This window comes from Periophthalmus magnuspinnatus, chromosome 9 (genome assembly GCF_009829125.3).
Source record: "Periophthalmus magnuspinnatus isolate fPerMag1 chromosome 9, fPerMag1.2.pri, whole genome shotgun sequence".
Lineage (NCBI taxonomy): Eukaryota > Metazoa > Chordata > Actinopteri > Gobiiformes > Gobiidae > Periophthalmus > Periophthalmus magnuspinnatus.
The window spans coordinates 10,406,442-10,425,447 of record NC_047134.1 but is presented as its reverse complement, the minus strand read 5'-3'; the positions used below and the strand labels follow the sequence as shown (position 1 = coordinate 10,425,447).

General features: G+C 38.6%; 2 protein-coding genes across 3 annotated transcripts; one reads left to right on the top strand and one right to left on the bottom strand.

Moving 5' to 3' along the window:
* The first annotated feature begins 92 nt into the window (after positions 1 to 92).
* pi4kab (phosphatidylinositol 4-kinase, catalytic, alpha b) lies at positions 93 to 18,287 on the top strand. Of its 2 annotated transcripts, XM_033973319.2 has the most exons (55): positions 93 to 232; positions 860 to 976; positions 1,252 to 1,345; positions 1,493 to 1,581; positions 1,677 to 1,749; positions 1,818 to 2,080; positions 2,196 to 2,259; positions 2,324 to 2,472; positions 2,552 to 2,617; positions 2,787 to 2,883; positions 2,980 to 3,171; positions 3,254 to 3,354; positions 3,421 to 3,550; positions 3,819 to 3,948; positions 4,034 to 4,129; positions 4,208 to 4,391; positions 4,569 to 4,672; positions 4,795 to 4,963; positions 5,045 to 5,095; positions 8,528 to 8,636; positions 8,745 to 8,881; positions 8,955 to 9,088; positions 9,180 to 9,262; positions 9,613 to 9,683; positions 9,757 to 9,881; positions 9,992 to 10,073; positions 10,158 to 10,241; positions 10,717 to 10,806; positions 10,877 to 10,996; positions 11,688 to 11,702; positions 11,824 to 11,916; positions 11,995 to 12,151; positions 12,233 to 12,360; positions 12,436 to 12,594; positions 12,694 to 12,845; positions 12,949 to 13,056; positions 13,143 to 13,270; positions 13,353 to 13,508; positions 13,571 to 13,650; positions 13,743 to 13,942; positions 14,113 to 14,203; positions 14,278 to 14,445; positions 14,530 to 14,583; positions 14,653 to 14,773; positions 14,844 to 14,973; positions 15,580 to 15,723; positions 15,802 to 15,872; positions 15,958 to 16,064; positions 16,168 to 16,272; positions 16,352 to 16,477; positions 16,555 to 16,675; positions 16,750 to 16,909; positions 16,991 to 17,080; positions 17,169 to 17,252; positions 17,385 to 18,287. In XM_033973319.2, exons 1-55 carry the CDS (start codon positions 134 to 136, stop codon positions 17,434 to 17,436), a joined length of 6,303 nt encoding a protein of 2,100 aa, XP_033829210.1. In that variant the 5' UTR covers positions 93 to 133; the 3' UTR covers positions 17,437 to 18,287. The 2 variants fall into 2 exon arrangements, with proteins under 2 accessions (XP_033829210.1, XP_055079942.1); XM_055223967.1 differs by lacking the exon at positions 11,688 to 11,702.
* On the bottom strand, positions 5,168 to 8,270 carry serpind1 (serpin peptidase inhibitor, clade D (heparin cofactor), member 1). Its single transcript, XM_033973317.2, has 7 exons — positions 8,163 to 8,270; positions 7,783 to 8,053; positions 6,940 to 7,583; positions 6,721 to 6,869; positions 6,506 to 6,630; positions 6,022 to 6,166; positions 5,168 to 5,873 (listed from the first exon to the last, which is right to left on the bottom strand). Exons 2-7 carry the CDS (start codon positions 8,043 to 8,045, stop codon positions 5,682 to 5,684), a joined length of 1,518 nt encoding a protein of 505 aa, XP_033829208.1. The 5' UTR covers positions 8,046 to 8,053; positions 8,163 to 8,270; the 3' UTR covers positions 5,168 to 5,681.
* Positions 18,288 to 19,006: the final 719 nt, after the last annotated feature.

Below are 19,006 nucleotides of genomic sequence, written 5' to 3'. Positions count from 1 at the left end.
ATCAAATTGTCATACTACCAGAATCTTTACACATCACGTAGTACTGTCAGAAATGTCCCTCTCCACTTACCGTACTGCGGTTTATTCAGCGCTCGTCCCTCCCGTCGGGACAGCGCACAGATGAGGTGTAAACATGTCGGTGATGGGAGGTGGCACAAGAGGGTTTTACTTTAACACTGTTCTGTCTTTAGCTCGGTCTTTGGCCGCTCACCGCCCTGCACCAATCGAAAAGGTAATGTCCGTTTTTTATTTCACTCAACTGAAGCTTATTAGCAACAGGACTGAGCTCCTCTTCCGCACAGCGCAGTGTTCAGGGCTGATGGGATTGACACCTGAGCGATATTATTCTGTGTATTATTCTGTTATTGCTCTCAGCAAATCCATACCATAAAACCTGTCAAATTTAAACTTGTACTAACACCAGAAGACGAGAGAGGCAAACGCTGCAGCCAAACAGGTTCGTGCTGTTGAGAAGCCTGACAGAGGCCAGTGTCTGTACCTGTTGATACAGACTGTACCTGCACCTGTAGAGTGTTATCACCTGTATAAGTTATATAAGTATAATACTGTTGAGAAGCCTGACAGAGGCCAGTGTCTGTACCTGTTGATACAGACTCTACCTGTAGAGTCACCTGCATAACTTATATAAGTATAATGCTGTTTGGACTTATGGTGTATAATATTGTATGTGCTATATACAAAATATGTAGCCCTACAACACTCGGATTAAATAGATAAAGTATTATTTTATCTAGATAGATAAAAAGTAGGTAGAAATAATATTATTTTATCTGTTTAACCCCAAATGTGGCACTTTTTGTTTGTTTTGCTCACTACTCACAAATATGGTCTTCTCCAGGTCAAAAAGCTACAATGCATGTGTCCAGTGGAAGTGCGTGGTGTGTTTACTCTAGATGTAAGAAGAAGAGATGCTGTGGTGGCCTTGGGGGTCTTCCTGGTAGAGTCTGGGTTACAGGTGTGTGTTGATGTAACATCCGTAACAGTAAAAACTGTAATGCAAAGAAGTTAATGAATGACCTCAAGAAAAGACATTAAGCAGTCCATTAAAGAATTTAATGAATTAACTAACCACATTTATGTTTTCCTTAGATTGTGATTATATTACATTTTGCACTTTACCAATTAATGACATTTATCCACTTCTTGGTTTATTATTATATATGGTGCATTCCCTGTGCCATGCTGTGCAAGTGTTTGTGCCTATGCCTGATGATTGTCTGTTCTCTGCAGCACAAAGAAATACTTGTTCCCTATTTACTAAGCTTACTGAAAGGGCTGCCTCAAGTTCAGTGGATTGAAGAAAACTCCAGAAAGCATGGAAAGGGTAAAAACTAAACATGTTTTGTTGCTGTCAGAATGCTGGCCATTTAACATCACTGTAACTGGATGTTGTTAAAATGATTAAAAAAAAGATCAAACATCATTTTATTGTGTAAATTAAATAAGTGAAATGCATGTACTTGCTTTGCAGAGTTTCTCCCTGTGGCAGAGAACTTTGGATTCTGCTTAGTGACACTTTTAGCAGATGTTGCTCAGCGAGATCCTCATTTCAAGGATGAGGTGAGTGATTGCAGTAGTCTGAAATGGCATTGTAAAATTGTGTGACTTTTCAGTCATTCAGTTTTTTGTTTTTTTTTGGGGGGGGGGGGGTTCAGATTTTGAACACATTAATGGAAGTTATGCAGCTATTGCAAGAGATGTGCCAAACCCCCGATAATCATGACAAAGGTACGCAAAATGGATAGAATTGAAGATATGTCTGGATCTTCTGACCTCTGTCCTGTTTTTTTCTCTAGTTTACCTCTGTAGGTATGTGGTGCCAAGCCTTTTGGGCATGACCAGGGCTTTTGGGCGCTACAGCATCACAGATGAAGCACTCCTGTCCAAACTGTTCCCCAAAGACTCTCCTCAGACCCATCGTGTGATGGAGGAGCCAGAGGGAGTACGTCGCAGATCTTTCAATGACTTTCGCTCCATCCTGCCCTCCAGTCTCCTGACAGTGTGTCAGAGCGATACACTGCGGAGACGCACATGCACCAGCCATGACTCCTGCTCACAGGTCTGTATGCACAGGATTTATTTGAAAATGCACAGTATCACCTCACACGTACACACTTCTTATTTCTTTGCATGTGTTTGGCTGAATTTTGTTTATGTCTGTTGTTTTCTCAAAGTGCCCAGATCCTGGAGGTCATTCTCCCTGTTCTCCCACAGCTCCTGTTTCACACTATTTTGAAGGTACAATAATTAAAGCATTATTGTGAAGCCAAATATATATGTTGAACATTTGTTCTGATTTCAGGAGCGTACCTCTCAGAAAGCAGCACGGTGGACCCAAATTTTTACTTCTCGACTGTCAGCTCCAGTTTCTCCATGTCTCCTCTGTTTATGTGCACTGAAGAACAGGAGGAGGAGGTTTCTGTGGATCTATTGAGGCAACTTCTGGACATGGTATTGTCAAACGTAACTGAGTTTAAAGCTGCTCAGCTCTTCCTCATATTAATAATTTCAGTCTGTTTTTAATTCACAGGTTAAAAAGTTAGTTTCAGACTCTTTCCTGAAATCGGTGGATACCACAGTATCTGAAGTTACAGAGGTATGCATTAAACTTTTACTTTTTGTATATATTTGACAAACAGCTTCAGATTTTGGTGCTGTTCACTTTTACTTATCAGTAAGCCACAGTGAGCTACAGTGTATGATGAATAGAATTATTGTATAAACAAGAGAGAAACTCTGTTGAAATGTGTTGTTTTTGTCAATAGTCTCATCCTGGGATTCATCTTTTCTACAAAACCTTCAGTGACCCACTATACGTATGTGTGTTTAAAATGCTGCGAGACACACTCAACCATATTAGAGGTAAATGATGTGTGTTTTTAAAGTTTTTAAAATTTTGCTACTAATTCAGAAAGATGCTATGTCTTTAAATATATAATGTGCTTTGCCCATTCAAAGCTTTGTCGGCGGCTTTTGTTCGAGAAGTGCACGACTTTGTACTGGAGCAGTTCAGCAGTAGTCAGTCGGAGCTGCAGAGGGTACTTCATGACACCGGGGGGTTGCCAGGGGAACAGAGCCCCCTCAAGCTCCGTTGCCAAGCCAATGCAGCCTGTGTTGACCTCATGGTGTGGGCTGTTAAAGATGAACAGGGTAATTGATTGTAGCAGATGACTGGTTGTGTTTTTTGTTTCATAATTCAATTATCCTGAATGTGTGATATTCCATCTTATAGGAGCAGAGAATTTGTGTACAAAGTTATCAGAAAAACTACAGTCCAAAACCTCCAGCAAAGTCATCATTGCCCACATGCCCCTCCTTATCTGCTGTTTACAGGTAAAAACTATTTTTTGTTTATTTAAAAAATTACACATTGTAATGAGATCCTGCCATTCTTTACAGGGAATTGGGCGTCTGTGCGAGCGATTTCCAGTTGTGGCAAACTCACTCACCACCTCACTTAGAGACTTTTTGGTTGTCCCTTCACCTGTTCTTATTAAACTCTACAAGTACCACAGTCAGTACAGCACAGGTACAACAATAAATATATTTAATATTTGTGGCCAAGAGTCATTGTTTGGCAGTCTGTGACATATTTACAAGAACTTTATGCAATTGTCCATCATTGAATTGACCACGTTTCATTGATCAGTTGAAGCTACAACTGATCAATGAGACACTAGTTTCCTTTCCACATTGATCGCTGTATAATTTGATTCTGTATGTGCACCGTTATGCATCCTCTGAATCACCATATTTTAATAAATTGTTTTTTATGCCCTATTTACATGCATATCCAGGTACAGGAGAAATCCGGATCAGTGTGACTAATGAGTATTCCCAGTCCACACTGAATGTCCTATCAAACAGAAAGGACCAACCGTCTATGTATGAGCAGCTCAGAGATATATCCATCGACAACATCTGCAGGTCAGACTCTACATCAATCTTTCTCTTCTTTCAAGATGAATTCAGTTGTAACTTCAAGCATGAAATTATTTCTCCTAATTGACAGAGGACTAAAGGCCGGTCTGACCAAAGATGATGACATTGTTAAAGCCTTTCTTGCCAGTTTATCCATTCGTCTGTACATTTCACAGGAGAATGACAAGTAAGCTGATCTAGAATGTCAGTCATCACAAAATATCTCTAGTCTTTTCAATGTTAAAAAAAACGTATACTTTTATAGGGATGCACATCTAATACCAGACCACACCATCCGAGCCTTGGGCCACATCGCAGTAGCTTTGAGAGATACACCCAAAGTCATGGAGCACATCCTTCAAATCCTCCAACAAAAGTTTTGTCAGCCTCCATCACAGTTGGATGTCCTTATAATAGATCAACTTGGCTGCATGGTCATCACAGGAAATGTGAGTTAAATTATATGATAAATAAATGATAAATTATGCGATTGCTATGTATGACTTTATATTGGGTCTGTTAATATCAGACTTGTGGTTTGGAGATGTTCCTCATGGATAAAGATCCTACAGTACATCCTGCTTTCAGCATTAAGTTTCTCACAATGTCTTTATCCTGATTTTCAGCAATATATCTACCAGGAGGTGTGGAACCTTTTCCAGCAGATTAGCGTAAAAGCTAGTTCAGTTGTTTACTCTGCTACCAAGGACTACCGGGATCATGGCTACAGGTTAGTACATTGTAGGTCGAACTGTCTACATCTCGGATACATTTTCAAAGGATAGTTTTTGCTTGATTGATTATGTGATTGATAGCTAAACTTGTGTCAACATGCATGTATTTTTGTTAAAGGCACTGTTCTTTGGCAGTAATCAATGCTTTGGCTAATATTGCTGCCAACCTCCAAGGAGAGCAGCTCGTGGATGAACTAATGGTGAACCTTTTAGAGCTGTTTGTCCAACTGGGTTTGGAAGGGAAGAGGGCCAGTGAGAGGGCCTCCGACAAGGGGCCGGCTCTCAAGGTAAGTGATATACTCAAAGAATCAATTTAGTACTGTTCAAGAAGCAGATAATAGTCAACAGTGTCTTTATCATGTTTGCAGGCGTCAAGTAGCGCTGGAAATCTTGGTGTCCTTATTCCAGTTATTGCTGTGGTGAGTAAGCTTTTAACAAGCCCTTTTTCCACAGTAATTTGTAATTAATCAACACAGCAGTGACCCATAAAAATGAAAAACATATATCAAATTAAGTTTATTAGTTTACTTTTGGCAACATTCAATAGTTAAACATTAACCAACAATAAACTGACTTCAAATGTAAATGTAATATAAGGTTAATTTTTAATATTTAGTAAACTACAGGAGAATACTTTTCAGCTTACATTGTCTTTTATTAATTACAATAAAATAAAAAATCCTAAAAATGTTTCTGGCCATTATATGTGGTTATGAAGCTAAACAGTGAGCAAGGGCTGGGCGGTACAGTCCCTCATGTGACAGTATGATATTTTTTTGGTAAAATCGCCATATTGTGATCGGCAAAGCTTCTTGAATGTAGCTTTATACTAAATCAAAGACATTGAAGCAAATTACTTAAGTTACTCCTTCAAGGCAATACACAGTCAGCTCAAGAGTTTACATGAATCGTGACAAAAATCTAAACTGCAGTCTGTCTCCGAGAAAATTGTGTTATTAATTTTTTGGCATATCGCCCACCACTACAGTCAGCGTTATGTGTGATTTAGTTTTGTGAAGGGTTGGCCACTCTGCCGATGAACACAAGGCAGTCTGTCCGGTGCTCATAGATCAGGAAGAGGAAAGGATGATCCACAACGAATCTGATCTGAGAGGAGAGCGGCATAAAGCCCACCTGGGTCAAAGCGGCTGCCTCTGTGCCCTCCTCATTCACTGTGATTGTGCCTTGATGCTTTAGCTAGAAAACATCAACAGAGACACCGTTAAAGACACTGAGTTAATGATTGACTAAATTTCAGGATTTAATATTGCATAATATTATTGGAGGGTTAAGGCGATATATATATGTGATGGGTATAGGTCCGTAATAGTTATGTCACTCTTACCCAGTTCATGGAGAGCTTTTCAGACGTCATTCCACTGAAATCACCATTTTGTTCAAAAAGGTCTGTGAGGCCCATCTCCTTCAGATTTGGGATTAGGTCATAGTTCTGCTCTAGTTTAAAACGAGGGAGCACCACTTCACGTGTCCTAGTAGTAGAAAGGAGTACAAACGCAAATAATTCAAGAAGTAAAATGCGTTCCTATTGATTTAAAAATGTCATTGCAATCACAACAACTGAGAATTAGATGCCATTAGCTCATTCTGGGTGATTGGTCTGAGAAACAAAATAATAATAATAATAAAATAGTTTTAATAGTGAACAAATCAACCTAAATAAACACAATATCTGAGAACAGAACAGATGAAAACTCTCATTAATCCTTGTAAAATAAATTGTTTCTGTGAGGAATTCAGTTATTATTTCCCTTCATTTATTCCTGTAATTTCACAAGTTAAATGTAAGTTTTTTACCTATTGCTGCTCACCTGTTTGTCATGTTTTTCAGCCATTTATTAACCACAGTAGGGGAAATCTCCTGCTCCAAGGTCCTCATACCTGTAATCTTTCTTGGTAGCGCTATAAGCATACTGATGTTTCCTGTGTATGGGAGCTAAAACACAAATGATGAATTATTTTAAACACATAACTTGACTAGAAAACACACTGAGGGCTGATTTGGGTCTGAAATAGAAAAACTTGCTTGTAGAATGTCACAGTCCAGTTCATGGTCAGCTGCAGCCATGTAGTTGCCTTTGTTGGTCATCATGGGCACACGGACAGACGTCTTTTCATTCACTCTAAAGTTACGATAGTAGGTCATCTCTTTTGGAAATTTCTGCTCCCATGTGCCTGGTTAAAAACAAACAATCTTTACCGTGGCATTTGAATCGGTAACTGTATTTAAATAGTGTAATTTTACCTTTAAAGTACAGGTAGTTGAGGAGCATCAGAACCATATTCGGGTCGATATTTTTAAGTGGTTCCTGGATGAGGCCTTTGGTCAGCTTCTGGATCCGACGATTTGCCTTGTCTAGAAAAGCGGGGTCTTTAAAATTCACTGATTGTGGCTCGGCAAAGTAATACGCTTTTGTCTCTTCACGAAAACCATCTTTAACTTTGACATCCTGCTTCACATAAACATCGTTGACAGAGCGCAGAGTGTAGCCGAAATTTCTACGAAAGAGTCTGTGCGTCAACTTCCTGAAAAGTTTGTGCACTGTTGTGTTGTCATAGTGATGGCTGGCGTTGACAAAATCTGCAAAACCCATAGCCTTGTAGATCTGCTCGTGAGTTTGAGATCCCGCTCCTAAAGACATCATTCCCATTGCGATGGAGATTCCAGCGGGGGCCAGCAGGATGTTGTCAGTCTGGTTAACGTCATTGCGAAGACTGCGGTAGAGGTTGAACCCAAACCTGGCATTGATGATGTTCAGGCGCTGAAGACGAGAGCGACTGCTGTAAAGTCGTAACAGTCTTGCTCTGCGTATTTTCGGATCAGAGGACTCCGCAAAGATGTCGATGTCGGGTGCTGGTGTGGCGATCTCATCAATTTCATCTCCTTCACTAAAAAATATCACTTATTATTGAATTGTTTTGCACAAACCACATGTTGGTGAATATGAATTTTAATAATGATTCAGTGATGGCCAGAAAGGGTTGCATATCATCAACTGAAAATCACTTCCTCATTTTCAATAACGGTGTCCAGAAAACTACCTCTGAAACATGTTCTACCTTTGATAATGATTGCTACAATACTTACACATAGTCATCACTTCCTGCTGCAAGAATTTTGTCAAAATCAATATAGTCTTCGTCCTCAAAGCCGTCCAAAACTAGGTCGTTAGTGACGGTATTCTCTCTGTGGAAGTCTAAAGGAATGGCCTCCACGTCCTCTGGGTCTGACTGCTCAAAACCTCTGGGATTTTGGTTTGACGTAGAAAAGTGAGAACTGAGATCTTTGATCCCAGCGAGAGAAGGACTGACCAGGAGACAGGCCACACACACGAGCCCAAGGAGCACCATCCTGAAGGCTTAAAATATTAACAAAATGTTGAAATCTTTGTAAAGAATGTAACATCACAGTAGTTCATTAAAAGTGCTGTAACTGACAGAAATGTGCTAATAGTTGGTTTGTCTTACCTTTTGTTGTGCTGGTGGAGAGGGCTCAGTTGTTTGTGAGAAGAGCACAGAATTGAATACACAATTGAACTTTGATGTGGGCTCTTGACTGAGCAAACAAAATAGATCAAACAGACCAAAAAGTCCTTTGACTGACTAAAATCTTTAACTCTTTAGAAAACGGCACATCTGTTTAAATAAAAAAAAAAAAAAAAATAGTACAACTTAGGGATTGTCAAAATTATTTTATTCTGAGTAAATATCTTCATGTATATGGCATTTGTAGTTATAATTTTAATTATGTATTTATTCATGTTTTAATTTTAGATTTTTAATCAGGCTATTAAAAAATTGTGCTTCTTACTTTTTTTGTTTACAATTTACAGTTAACCCGAAGACTTCCGCCAATCAAAGAAGCTAAGCCCCGCCTTCAGAAGCTGTTTCGGGACTTCTGGTTGTACTCCGTGGTCATGGGTTTTGCTGTGGAAGGCTCAGGTAAATGTTTTACTAATACTGGCACAAGCATGTTCATTAAAATCACTTCACTTGTTAGTCTATACACTGTATAGATATAGATATTAATGTTCTAACTGTTTTCACTAGGCCTTTGGCCTGAGGAGTGGTATGAAGGGGTGTGTGAGATTGCAACCAAGTCTCCTCTTCTCACCTTTCCCAGCGGAGAGCCACTGCGCTCTGAACTCCAGTACAACTCTGCCCTGAAAAATGACACAGTGACAGCGGTACAATATTCTTAACCCTATGAACCACAGTAATGGTGTATTTGTAACTAAAGTACAAAAATGGTTTCTTCAGGCTGAGCTCAGTGAACTGCGGGCAACTATCAGTAACTTACTTGATCCGTCCCCTGAAGGATCTGCTTATATTAATAAACTAGATTTTGCCATGTCCACGTACTTGCTTTCAGTTTACAGACTGGAGTACATGAGGTCAGCTTCTTTTCTTTTGATATTTGCACATCCTATTTCTGGAAATGTTTTTTTTCTGGATTCATAATGACTCCTTTATGTCCATGTTCAGGATGCTGCGATCTAATGAGCCTGACCGATTCCAAGTCATGTTTCGATATTTTGAAGACAAAGCCATTCAGAAAGACAAATCTGGTGAGAGCTTCAAAACACACATCTGAGTCAATTTTACCTCTCTCTGCTATGGCTAAAATCTCGTGTGTTTTTTTTTGCTTTGTTTTGTTTGGTTTTTTGGACACACTGGTTGATTACGTCAGAACAGTAATTGCTCTTTTAAACAGGAGAAGCTCTTTACATTTTAATGTTATCATATGCGATTATATAAGAAATTATAAACTGCCTTAAATTACATATAATATATCTAATTGTAACTGCACAATAACCCTCCTTTTCAAGTAAGATATTTAGGCGTAAAAGATTATTAAAAGATCCACCCTCCTCTCTGCTTCCTCTAGTGTTAGTCTCTGTTCTTCTTTTGTTTTCAGGCATGCTGCAGTGTATTATATGTGTTGGTGATAAAGTCTTTGATGTCTTCCTCCAAATGATGGCTGAAAAGGTAACTAACTGATATTTTGGATGGTGCATTCCAGAAGAGCGTTTTGGAACCTGTGAATTTATGTTGTTTTAAGGCTAAGACCAAAGAACATGAAGAAGAACTGGAAAGACACGCTCAGTTTTTGCTGGTGAATTTCAATCATACTCACAAAAGGATACGAAGAGTAGCAGACAAGTACCTCTCCGGTCTGGCTGAAACGTAATGCATATTTCATTTATTTACCAGTTTAGGTATATTCTTAGGTATATTAGGTATATTTCTTTCAATTTCCTTTCCAATGAAGACAATATATGTTTCTATTTAACTAGATTCCCCCACCTGCTTTGGAGCGGTCGTGTGTTGAAGACTATGTTGGACATTTTGCAGACTCTGTCACTGTCTCTTAGCGCTGTAAGTTCAAGAAAAAGGCACCTACATTAATCTAGAATATAACAAAATACTTTATAACTTGACCGTGTTTGTTTTTCTTATCAGGACATCCATAAAGATCAGCCGTACTATGACATTCCTGACACTCCCTACCGGATAACTGTTCCAGACACATACGAAGCGCGGGAGGTAGGGGCACCATTTTTCCCTCATATTTATTAATCTTGATATTTGATTCCATTTTAGTTTTGTCTTATCTAAAACATGACTGCCAATATCAATTTCCTGAGCATAAACAATACACAACAAATAATAAATAGTCCGAACTTGCATTTCATTCACGGTTAGATATTACTGAATCTCAATCTTGATTAAAAGTCAATTTATTGTAACCCCAACAAGGTGTTTTTTTTTGTTTTTGTTTTTTTTAAACTAAACTACTCCATTTTACATTTACAACAGTATCACCACTAGAGGGAAGTCATGTATTGTTGTAAAAGCATGTTATTGCCACAAGAGGGTACTGTAGTTGTGATTTGTTTATAAAGTTTGTGTTATATCCCTTAGAGATTAATAATACACTTTATGGCAATATGTTGTAATGTGCACAAGTTCATTTAAAACTATTAACACCACGTAATATAAATCTATATCCTTTTTTCAGAGCATTGTCAAGGATTTTGCTGCTCGCTGTGGTGAGATTTTAAAAGAGGCAATGAAATGGGCTCCATCAGTTACAAAATCCCATCTACAAGTCAGTCCCAAAATACAATGTATGGTATATTACAATCACCTTAGATTAACACAGTTGTCCTTTTGCACAGGAGTATTTGAACAAACATCAGATCTGGGTGTCAGGACTGTCCCAGCACACAGGCCTCGCTATGGCCACTGAGAGCATTTTACATTTTGCAGGTTACAACAGACAAAGTACAACTCTTGGGGTGAGTATCATTTCCAGAATCAAAATATGACTTAAAATTGCACAGTAAAATTAAATAAGATTACTTGTATTTGTCCCAAAAATGTCAGTATTCCAACATGAAAGTACAAGAACAGTACTGTGTCTCTGTGCAGCACTTTGGAAATAGGTTGTTTATGAAATGTGCTATATAAATGTGGATTGGAAAAGAAATAAATATACAAAAAAGACCTTAAATCTAATCGTTTAAATTATGCAGTGCTTTGGTGGCAGTATTTTATTTGTTCAGCTTCAATCTTAATGTGAAACTCATTAGGTTTTGATTAACTACACTTAGATGTCCTCAGTTGCGTCCTAATCCGTGGGCTATAGTATGTTCTATTGTATACTCATGTGTAGGTGTTGCGTATTATTATTTTTTATTACATGTCTTAACACGCAGCTTTGTTTACGTGTGTTTTTTGGTTCCTAATGAGTATTAAGTGTGCATGCGTACTACTGTATATCACATTATTTTTGCTTGCTAACTTTGCTAATTCTTTCTTATGTGTTTTGGGCTTGCATTCTGCTATATCTGTCTTTATTTTGCTTCATTTTGTTTTCATTACTCTGCGTCGAACTGGCTGGGTTACCCCCGTTACATATCTGCAATGGGGTTTGTTGGCTGTTTGGCTTACTGATAATGCTGCGCTGTCCTCCGCGGTCATCCATAGGCCGCTTTTCCTCAGGTTGGTCTAAGTTAATATATTGGACAGGGACATACGCATGGTTACACAATGATGTCTGCTTCTAGTGTGTATTTTTGCGTGTTAATGTATCTAAGTTTGTCCTGATTTTAACTGTCTTCAGAGCACACAGCTGACAGAAAGACCTGCCTGTGTGAAAAAGGACTACTCCAACTTTATGGCTTCGCTCAACCTGCGCAATCGCTACACAGGAGAGGTACAGTGTGCGAGATGTTAAAATGCTAAATGATCCTGTTTTTGTTTTACGCAACTATTTCACCATTGCATTCTGTAGGTGGCAGGCATGATGCAGTTTGCAGAAGCGACAAATAGTCAGTCAGATCTTAACAAACTTATGATCAATCAAATGACAAATGCTTTGGATAATAAAGACCCAGAAACTTTCACACAAGCCATGTTCAAAATGGCTGCTCTTCTTATAACATCAAAAAGTGAGTGTAACTGTATTTGAGGTGTGTATTTACCATTCATTCCTTGTGATCACGATTCAATTTCTCCTGTCTTGCTTTTAGAGTGTGATCCTCAGCTGCTGCATCATCTGTGCTGGTCTCCTTTGAAAATGTTTACAGAGCATGGTATGGAAACCGCTATCGCCTGCTGGGAGTGGCTCATAGCTGCGCACAATGGAACTGAAGTGCCAGTATGTTTGATTAATTATGTTTTTGTTCTAATTTTGGTCTTTATTAAGCAGAAGTGTGTTTATCTCCTTTTGTAGTTCATGCGTGAGATGGCTGGAGCATGGCAGATGACGGTAGAAAAGAAAATGGGGTTGTTTTCTGAAGCCAAAGCAGAGGCAGGTCCTCTGGCAGTTTCTGAGGAGAGCAAACCGGCGCCTTGTGCACCTGATGTCGTACCTCACTTCCTGTGGATAGAGGTCAGTCACATTTTCCCACTTTTATGCATGCGTTTTTGTTTGAATCGGCTGTTACGTAACTTGGGACCGCAAAGTTTAAGCCATCTCGTATTCCTTCAGTTTTTAGTGCAAAGGTTTGAAATCGCAAAGTACTGCAGTTCGGATCAAGTAGAGATTTTTATTGCCATGCTACAAAGATCTCTGTCTCTGAGTGTCGGCGGTGCAAAGAGCAGCTTGAACAGGCACGTGGCTGCCATTGGCCCAAGATTCAGGTAATGTTTGAGGGGTTTTTTATAATAATTGCTCTGTGTATTATAAAGCATATGACTTGGGGCAAATAAACCAGTTGTATTTATTCTTGATATTTTGTCCCAGGCTCCTCACTCTAGGTTTGACTCTTCTTCACGCTGATGTTGTGACAAATGCCACCATCAGAAATGTGCTGCGAGAGAAAATCTATTCAACAGCGTTTGACTACTTCAGGTATTAATCTGTTTCTTGGAAGTTGTAAAGATTTTGCGCTGTAATTAAAACTCTAAAATGCTTTCTAAAATGTGTGTCCTTTTTAGTGTCGATCCCAAATTTCCCACTCAGACTGACAAGAGCCTGAGAGAAGACATCAGTATAATGATTAAGTTCTATGCCAGTCTACAGTCAGACAAAAAGTATCTGACAGCCCACCAACTGGTCCCCCCTGGTATCTTACCCGGCACAAATTAGACCAGCAAATTATCTCTATTGTTATATTTTTATGTAATGTATATAATATGTTTTTGCAGATCCTCAGGACATGTCCATGAGTTTGTCTGTCATGGCAGGGGCCGACAGCCGGAGCAGTCTGGACGCAGCGGTCGGGCAGAGGCAGCAGGTGGCTCAAGGGTGGATCAACACCTATCCTCTGTCTTCTGGGATGTCCACTATCTCCAAAAAATCAGGTAGCACAAAAAACACCAGTACAAAGCATCTTGAAATGTGCTTACATAAATGTTTGCTGCAGGTTTATCCAAGAAAAGCAATCGGGGCTCCCAGTTGCACAAGTACTACATGAAACGCAGAACACTGCTCCTGGCACTTCTGGTAAAGATATTTTGTGTTGTTCGCCCATCAATGGCACCAAATATGTATCCGAGTTTACTTATGTGGTGATTTTCTATGATGTTGTTCTGCAGGCAAGTGAGATCGAGCGGCTGACAACATGGTACAACCCACTGTCTACTCAGGAGCTCGCCATTACCACTGAACAATCTGTGGAGACCAGTATCGGTAACTGGAGAACCAAATACATCAGTCTGACAGAAAAACACTGGAAAGACACTGTAAACTTGGCTTGGAGCATCTCACCTTATCTCGCCCTTCAGTTACCTGTCAGGTAAGGCCAGCTGAAAGACAAAGCCACAAATAAATCAAGTCAAAATAGAAGTATTTCTATAGAAAATGACCACTAGTCTAGTTTTCTAGATTATTTGAGATAAATTGAACAAAGCAATGTAAATGTATTGCTTGTTGAATTTTGCATAATTTCAGTTTACCATTTCTCAGGTTTAAAAACACAGAGGCCATAGTGCCTGAGGTGACACGTCTCGTGAGAATGGATCCAGCTGCTGTATGTGATGTTCCTGAAGCGATTAAGGTAAGCTGCAATAGAACAGTTTCATTTACACTATGATTTCTAATTATTTCAGACTGAATATCTTTCTGTTTCAGTTTTTGGTGACATGGCACACAATTGATGCAGATTCTCCAGAGTTGAGCCATATTCTGTGCTGGGCACCAGCAGATCCTCCGACTGGACTGTCCTACTTCTCCTCCCAGTATCCCCCACACCCACTGACCGCTCAGTACGGGGTCAAAGTCCTCCGTTCTTTTCCTCCGGTACATTTAGTTTTCTTACATTTTTGTTACCATCACGTCACTTTAAAGTGACGAGAAAGAGTTAAATATGTGCCCCTGTTTTAGGATGCCATTTTATTTTACATTCCTCAAATTGTTCAAGCACTTCGATATGACAAGGTAAATACTGCACACATATGCACTTTTGGTCGCACTTAAAGAGCCGTGTGATAAGAGCGCTGTTTGCAGATGGGTTATGTGCGAGAGTACATCCTGTGGGCTGCTCAGAAGTCTCAGCTTCTTGCTCATCAGTTCATCTGGAACATGAAGACCAACATTTTCCTTGATGAAGAGGGAAATCAAAAAGATCGTATGTCATTTTATAAGTCCATTTAATACATAAGTTAAGCAAGATAATATGATTTTGTTTTGATTTCCAGCGGACATTGGAGAGCTGTTGGAACAGATGGTGGAGGAGATCACTGGCTCTTTGTCCGGCCCAGCCAAAGATTTCTACCAACGAGAATTTGACTTCTTCCACAAAATCATAAATGTCTCAGCCATTATCAAGTAAAGTATTTTAACTTTACCCTTTTATTTAGTGATAACAACCATAGTTAATAAGATACAACAAGAAACAACAGCAAAAGTCTAATGAAAACTAACAAAACTTTCCTAAATGTCCCTCGAGAGCACTCACCTGTTTTCCAATAAGTCATGTTAATTAGCAGTATTTTTAAAAGGGAATTGTTATATTTACATTTCCACAGTCTGTTTCCCAATGCTCCACATGTTGTTCATTTATTTGCATCCTGTCTCCATGTCTTAATGATTAGCTATTGGGCTGGATGAGCGCGTGTGTTGTTCTGTTTTGCTCTGTGCTCCTATCAACCTGTCAGTATGATTAGACAATGAACATCTAAGATCAGTCCCATGTTATCACCTCACTGTTATTCTTCTGTACTTTACTGTTTGTTAATCCACTAGAGATTGACTGGAGTATTCCCTGTGCCGTCATTAGGTCATTAATTGCACCATTTCAACAACAATCCTGTCCCTTGACTTCTTCATTTGCGCCCTGTTCCTTAGTGGCTTCCCGTGTGTGTGTCAGTACTTGTGTGAAATTATTCAGGTGATGCCCACACAGTAAATAATTGTTATGTTCAAACTTGTCAGGCCTTTTCCTAAGGGGGAGGAGAGGAAGCGAGCGTGCTTGGAGGCCATGTCGCAGATCAAAGTTCAGCCTGGGTGTTATCTGCCCAGTAACCCCGAGGCCATAGTTCTGGACATAGACTACAAGTCTGGAACCCCAATGCAAAGGTTCACCCAGTAACGTGGTTTAGTGTATTACCAGAAATACAAAAAAACATTTTATTGAAAACTATGTTGTTCTTTCAGTGCGGCTAAAGCTCCATATTTGGCTAAATTCAAAGTGAGGAGATGTGGTGTTAGTGAGCTGGAAAAAGGAGGTGAGTTGAATTTTTATAAATATAGATTTTTAGAGTTATAATGTATTCAGTTAGCATGGACAGATGTTGTGTGAACTCTCTCAAGGCCTGTCGTGCCGCTCTGACTCTATGGATGAAAGCAAAGGTGATGATGAAGCCAAGCAAACGTGTTGGCAGGCGGCCATATTTAAAGTGGGAGACGACTGCAGACAGGTGAACAATACACTGTTACAAAACAAAAATACATTTACATTATATTACCTTTACTTGACTTTCTATTAAAGCGCATATTAGTGACATTATTTTGTATTCACAGGACATGCTCGCTCTGCAGATCATCAGTCTGTTCAAAAACATCTTTCAGCTTGTAGGACTGGACCTCTATGTGTTTCCTTACAGAGTTGTGGCCACAGCCCCTGGAGTAAGAAACATTATGACCAACATTAAAGTTTTAACATCATTTTCAAAAACATTACAGTATTTCTTGTGTTTTTGGACAGTGTGGAGTGATTGAGTGCATACCGGACTGTAAGTCTCGAGACCAGCTGGGCCGACAGACTGATTTTGGGATGTACGACTATTTCAGAAACCAATATGGAGATGAATCAACACTCGCATTTCAGAAGGCAATGAACCCACCGTATATGACTGGGACGATGAAATGTATTGTGTATTGATTACCTAAAATCATTTTTCTCTTCAGGCCCGGTACAACTTCATCCGCAGTATGGCTGCCTACAGTTTGCTGCTCTTCCTTCTGCAGATAAAAGACAGACACAATGGCAACATCATGCTGGACAGCCAGGGTCATATCATCCACATCGGTTGGTTCATGCAAATACGTTTATTCACAAGTTAAACTCTTCACTATACTGACTCTGTATCTGTTTGTCTTTAGACTTTGGGTTCATGTTTGAAAGTTCTCCTGGTGGAAACCTGGGCTGGGAGCCTGATATCAAGCTGACTGATGAGATGGTGATGATTATGGGGGGAAAGATGGAGGCGACACCCTTTAAGTGGTTTATGGAGATGTGTGTGAGGGGCTACCTGGCTGTCAGGTCAGTTTTCAATCAGAGGGGCTGTATATGCACATAGATATGCCCGCAGTCACTGTTAAAGTATATTTTTGTTATGTTTAGGCCATACATGGATGGTGTAGTCTCCTTAGTTACGTTGATGCTGGACACAGGTCTTCCATGCTTCAGAGGCCAGACAATCAAATTACTTAAGTACGTTTTCTCCCCAAGCAAATCAGTTTTTCTCTTTCTAAAATATATTATACTTTTTACAATTCATTATTTTGTTTTCTTTGATTAGGCAACGGTTTAACCCAGGTTTGAGTGAAAAAGAGGCAGCATCTTACATGATCAAAGTCATACAGAACTGTTTCCTCAGCAGCAGGTAAGGATTTTGGAAAATATAAATGTATTTAAGTATTATTATATACACTTCATATAATTACTACATACTATATACTACATATCATACTAGCTAACAATACTTATTTAACACGGTTATTTCTTTATTTTTCAGGAGTAAAACTTACGACATGCTCCAGTACTATCACAACCAGATCCCATATTAACTGTTGGTGCTTTAGCATGTGGCCTGGCTGATAACTGTGCACCTTGTTGTCATTCTAATCTGAATCTTGTGAAAAAAGTAGTTAGTTGAATGTTGTTTGCTTTCGCTTCCTGATCGTCATCCAAGTAATATTTTTGGAAATTCTGACTATTTATTATATATTTATTACATTGTGTTGTCCTAATGGATGCACTGGTATTTTGACGTGTTCCACTGTGAAAAAAAAATGTGCACGTTTTATTTATGTTCAGAAATTATGCCAAATTTGCCTGTGAAAATTTATCGTTAAATCTTGTTTGAAATGTTACTGAAACTCCAAGTAGCTGATTTGAGTTGATTGGCTGATGTGACCAAACTCTGTATATTTTTGTTATTTGTCCTTCCTTATTTTATCCTAAATTTCTCAATGGGCCAAGGAGTTTGTAAGCCTGTGATTTTGTTTTGTCGTAATTGCCTGATACTTAACACTGAGCACTTAACTATTTATGTATGAGCAAAGTATATTTTTATGACTCTATATTTGCAATAATCACACAGGTGTATTTGCATGGGTCTGACAAACTAGAGATTGATTGTTTTAACTTATTTTGCATTGCCAAAAGGAGGACTGCCATGTTGTTTTTCATTTGTGGATAAGACACTATAATTCTGCATTTGCACCTCTGTACCATGTGGCCTGTTTCCATTGTGGCTTCTGGTAAAATATTGGAACCCAAAGTGCTGTTCAATGTTCTTATTATTAGACTTTTGCCTTGATGAAATGTTACTGATTGTTCTCTCTTTGTAGGTCTATGTTTTGTATCTTAAATGAGAATGCCTAAAATCTTAAGGAATAAAGACTGACTTGAAAAATATGTGTCTTAAGGTTTGATTGCTCTGACTGTGGAAATGTATACTCTGCAATTTTTTATTTTTATTTATTTATTTATTATTTTACTTTTTATTTTTATGTATTTATTTATTTTATTTTATTTATTTTTTTCCATTTTTATTTTATATTTTTATTTTATTTTTGTATTATTTTATTAATTGTAATGTACAGACAAATTGGAAATTGTAATACCATCATTGCCAACATGTTACTACCCACAAATTACACCCAAAAATCTGTTGATTTCTTTGTGAGAGAGACAGAAAAATATGTTTTCTATGTAGGCGAAATCTTACTTTTTATATAATTCTTGTGGCATTGATGAAAAAATGAGTGGGATGAAGGACGTGAATGACCAAAAGACAGGCAGGTGGGGTCTAATTTTGGCAACAAGGGTAAAGTAATACATTATTTGACTATTTTGAAGTGCAGTTATAGGAGTAATAGTAAGGTAATGGAAAGAAAGCTGTATTTTAAAATGCTGTTTTATTATTTATACACTAGAGGGCATCAGGGTTTTGCCCTTATGCTGTGCTTACTGTACCACTGACACTTAAAAATATCTGCACTAAACTGGACACTGCACAATACCGATCACCTTGATAAGTCATGTTTGCACTGTTGTTACGATGTTGTTGTATATATCTACCTCTAAGTATTTTATTTTATTTTTAAGCATATCTTTTTTTAACTTTATGCA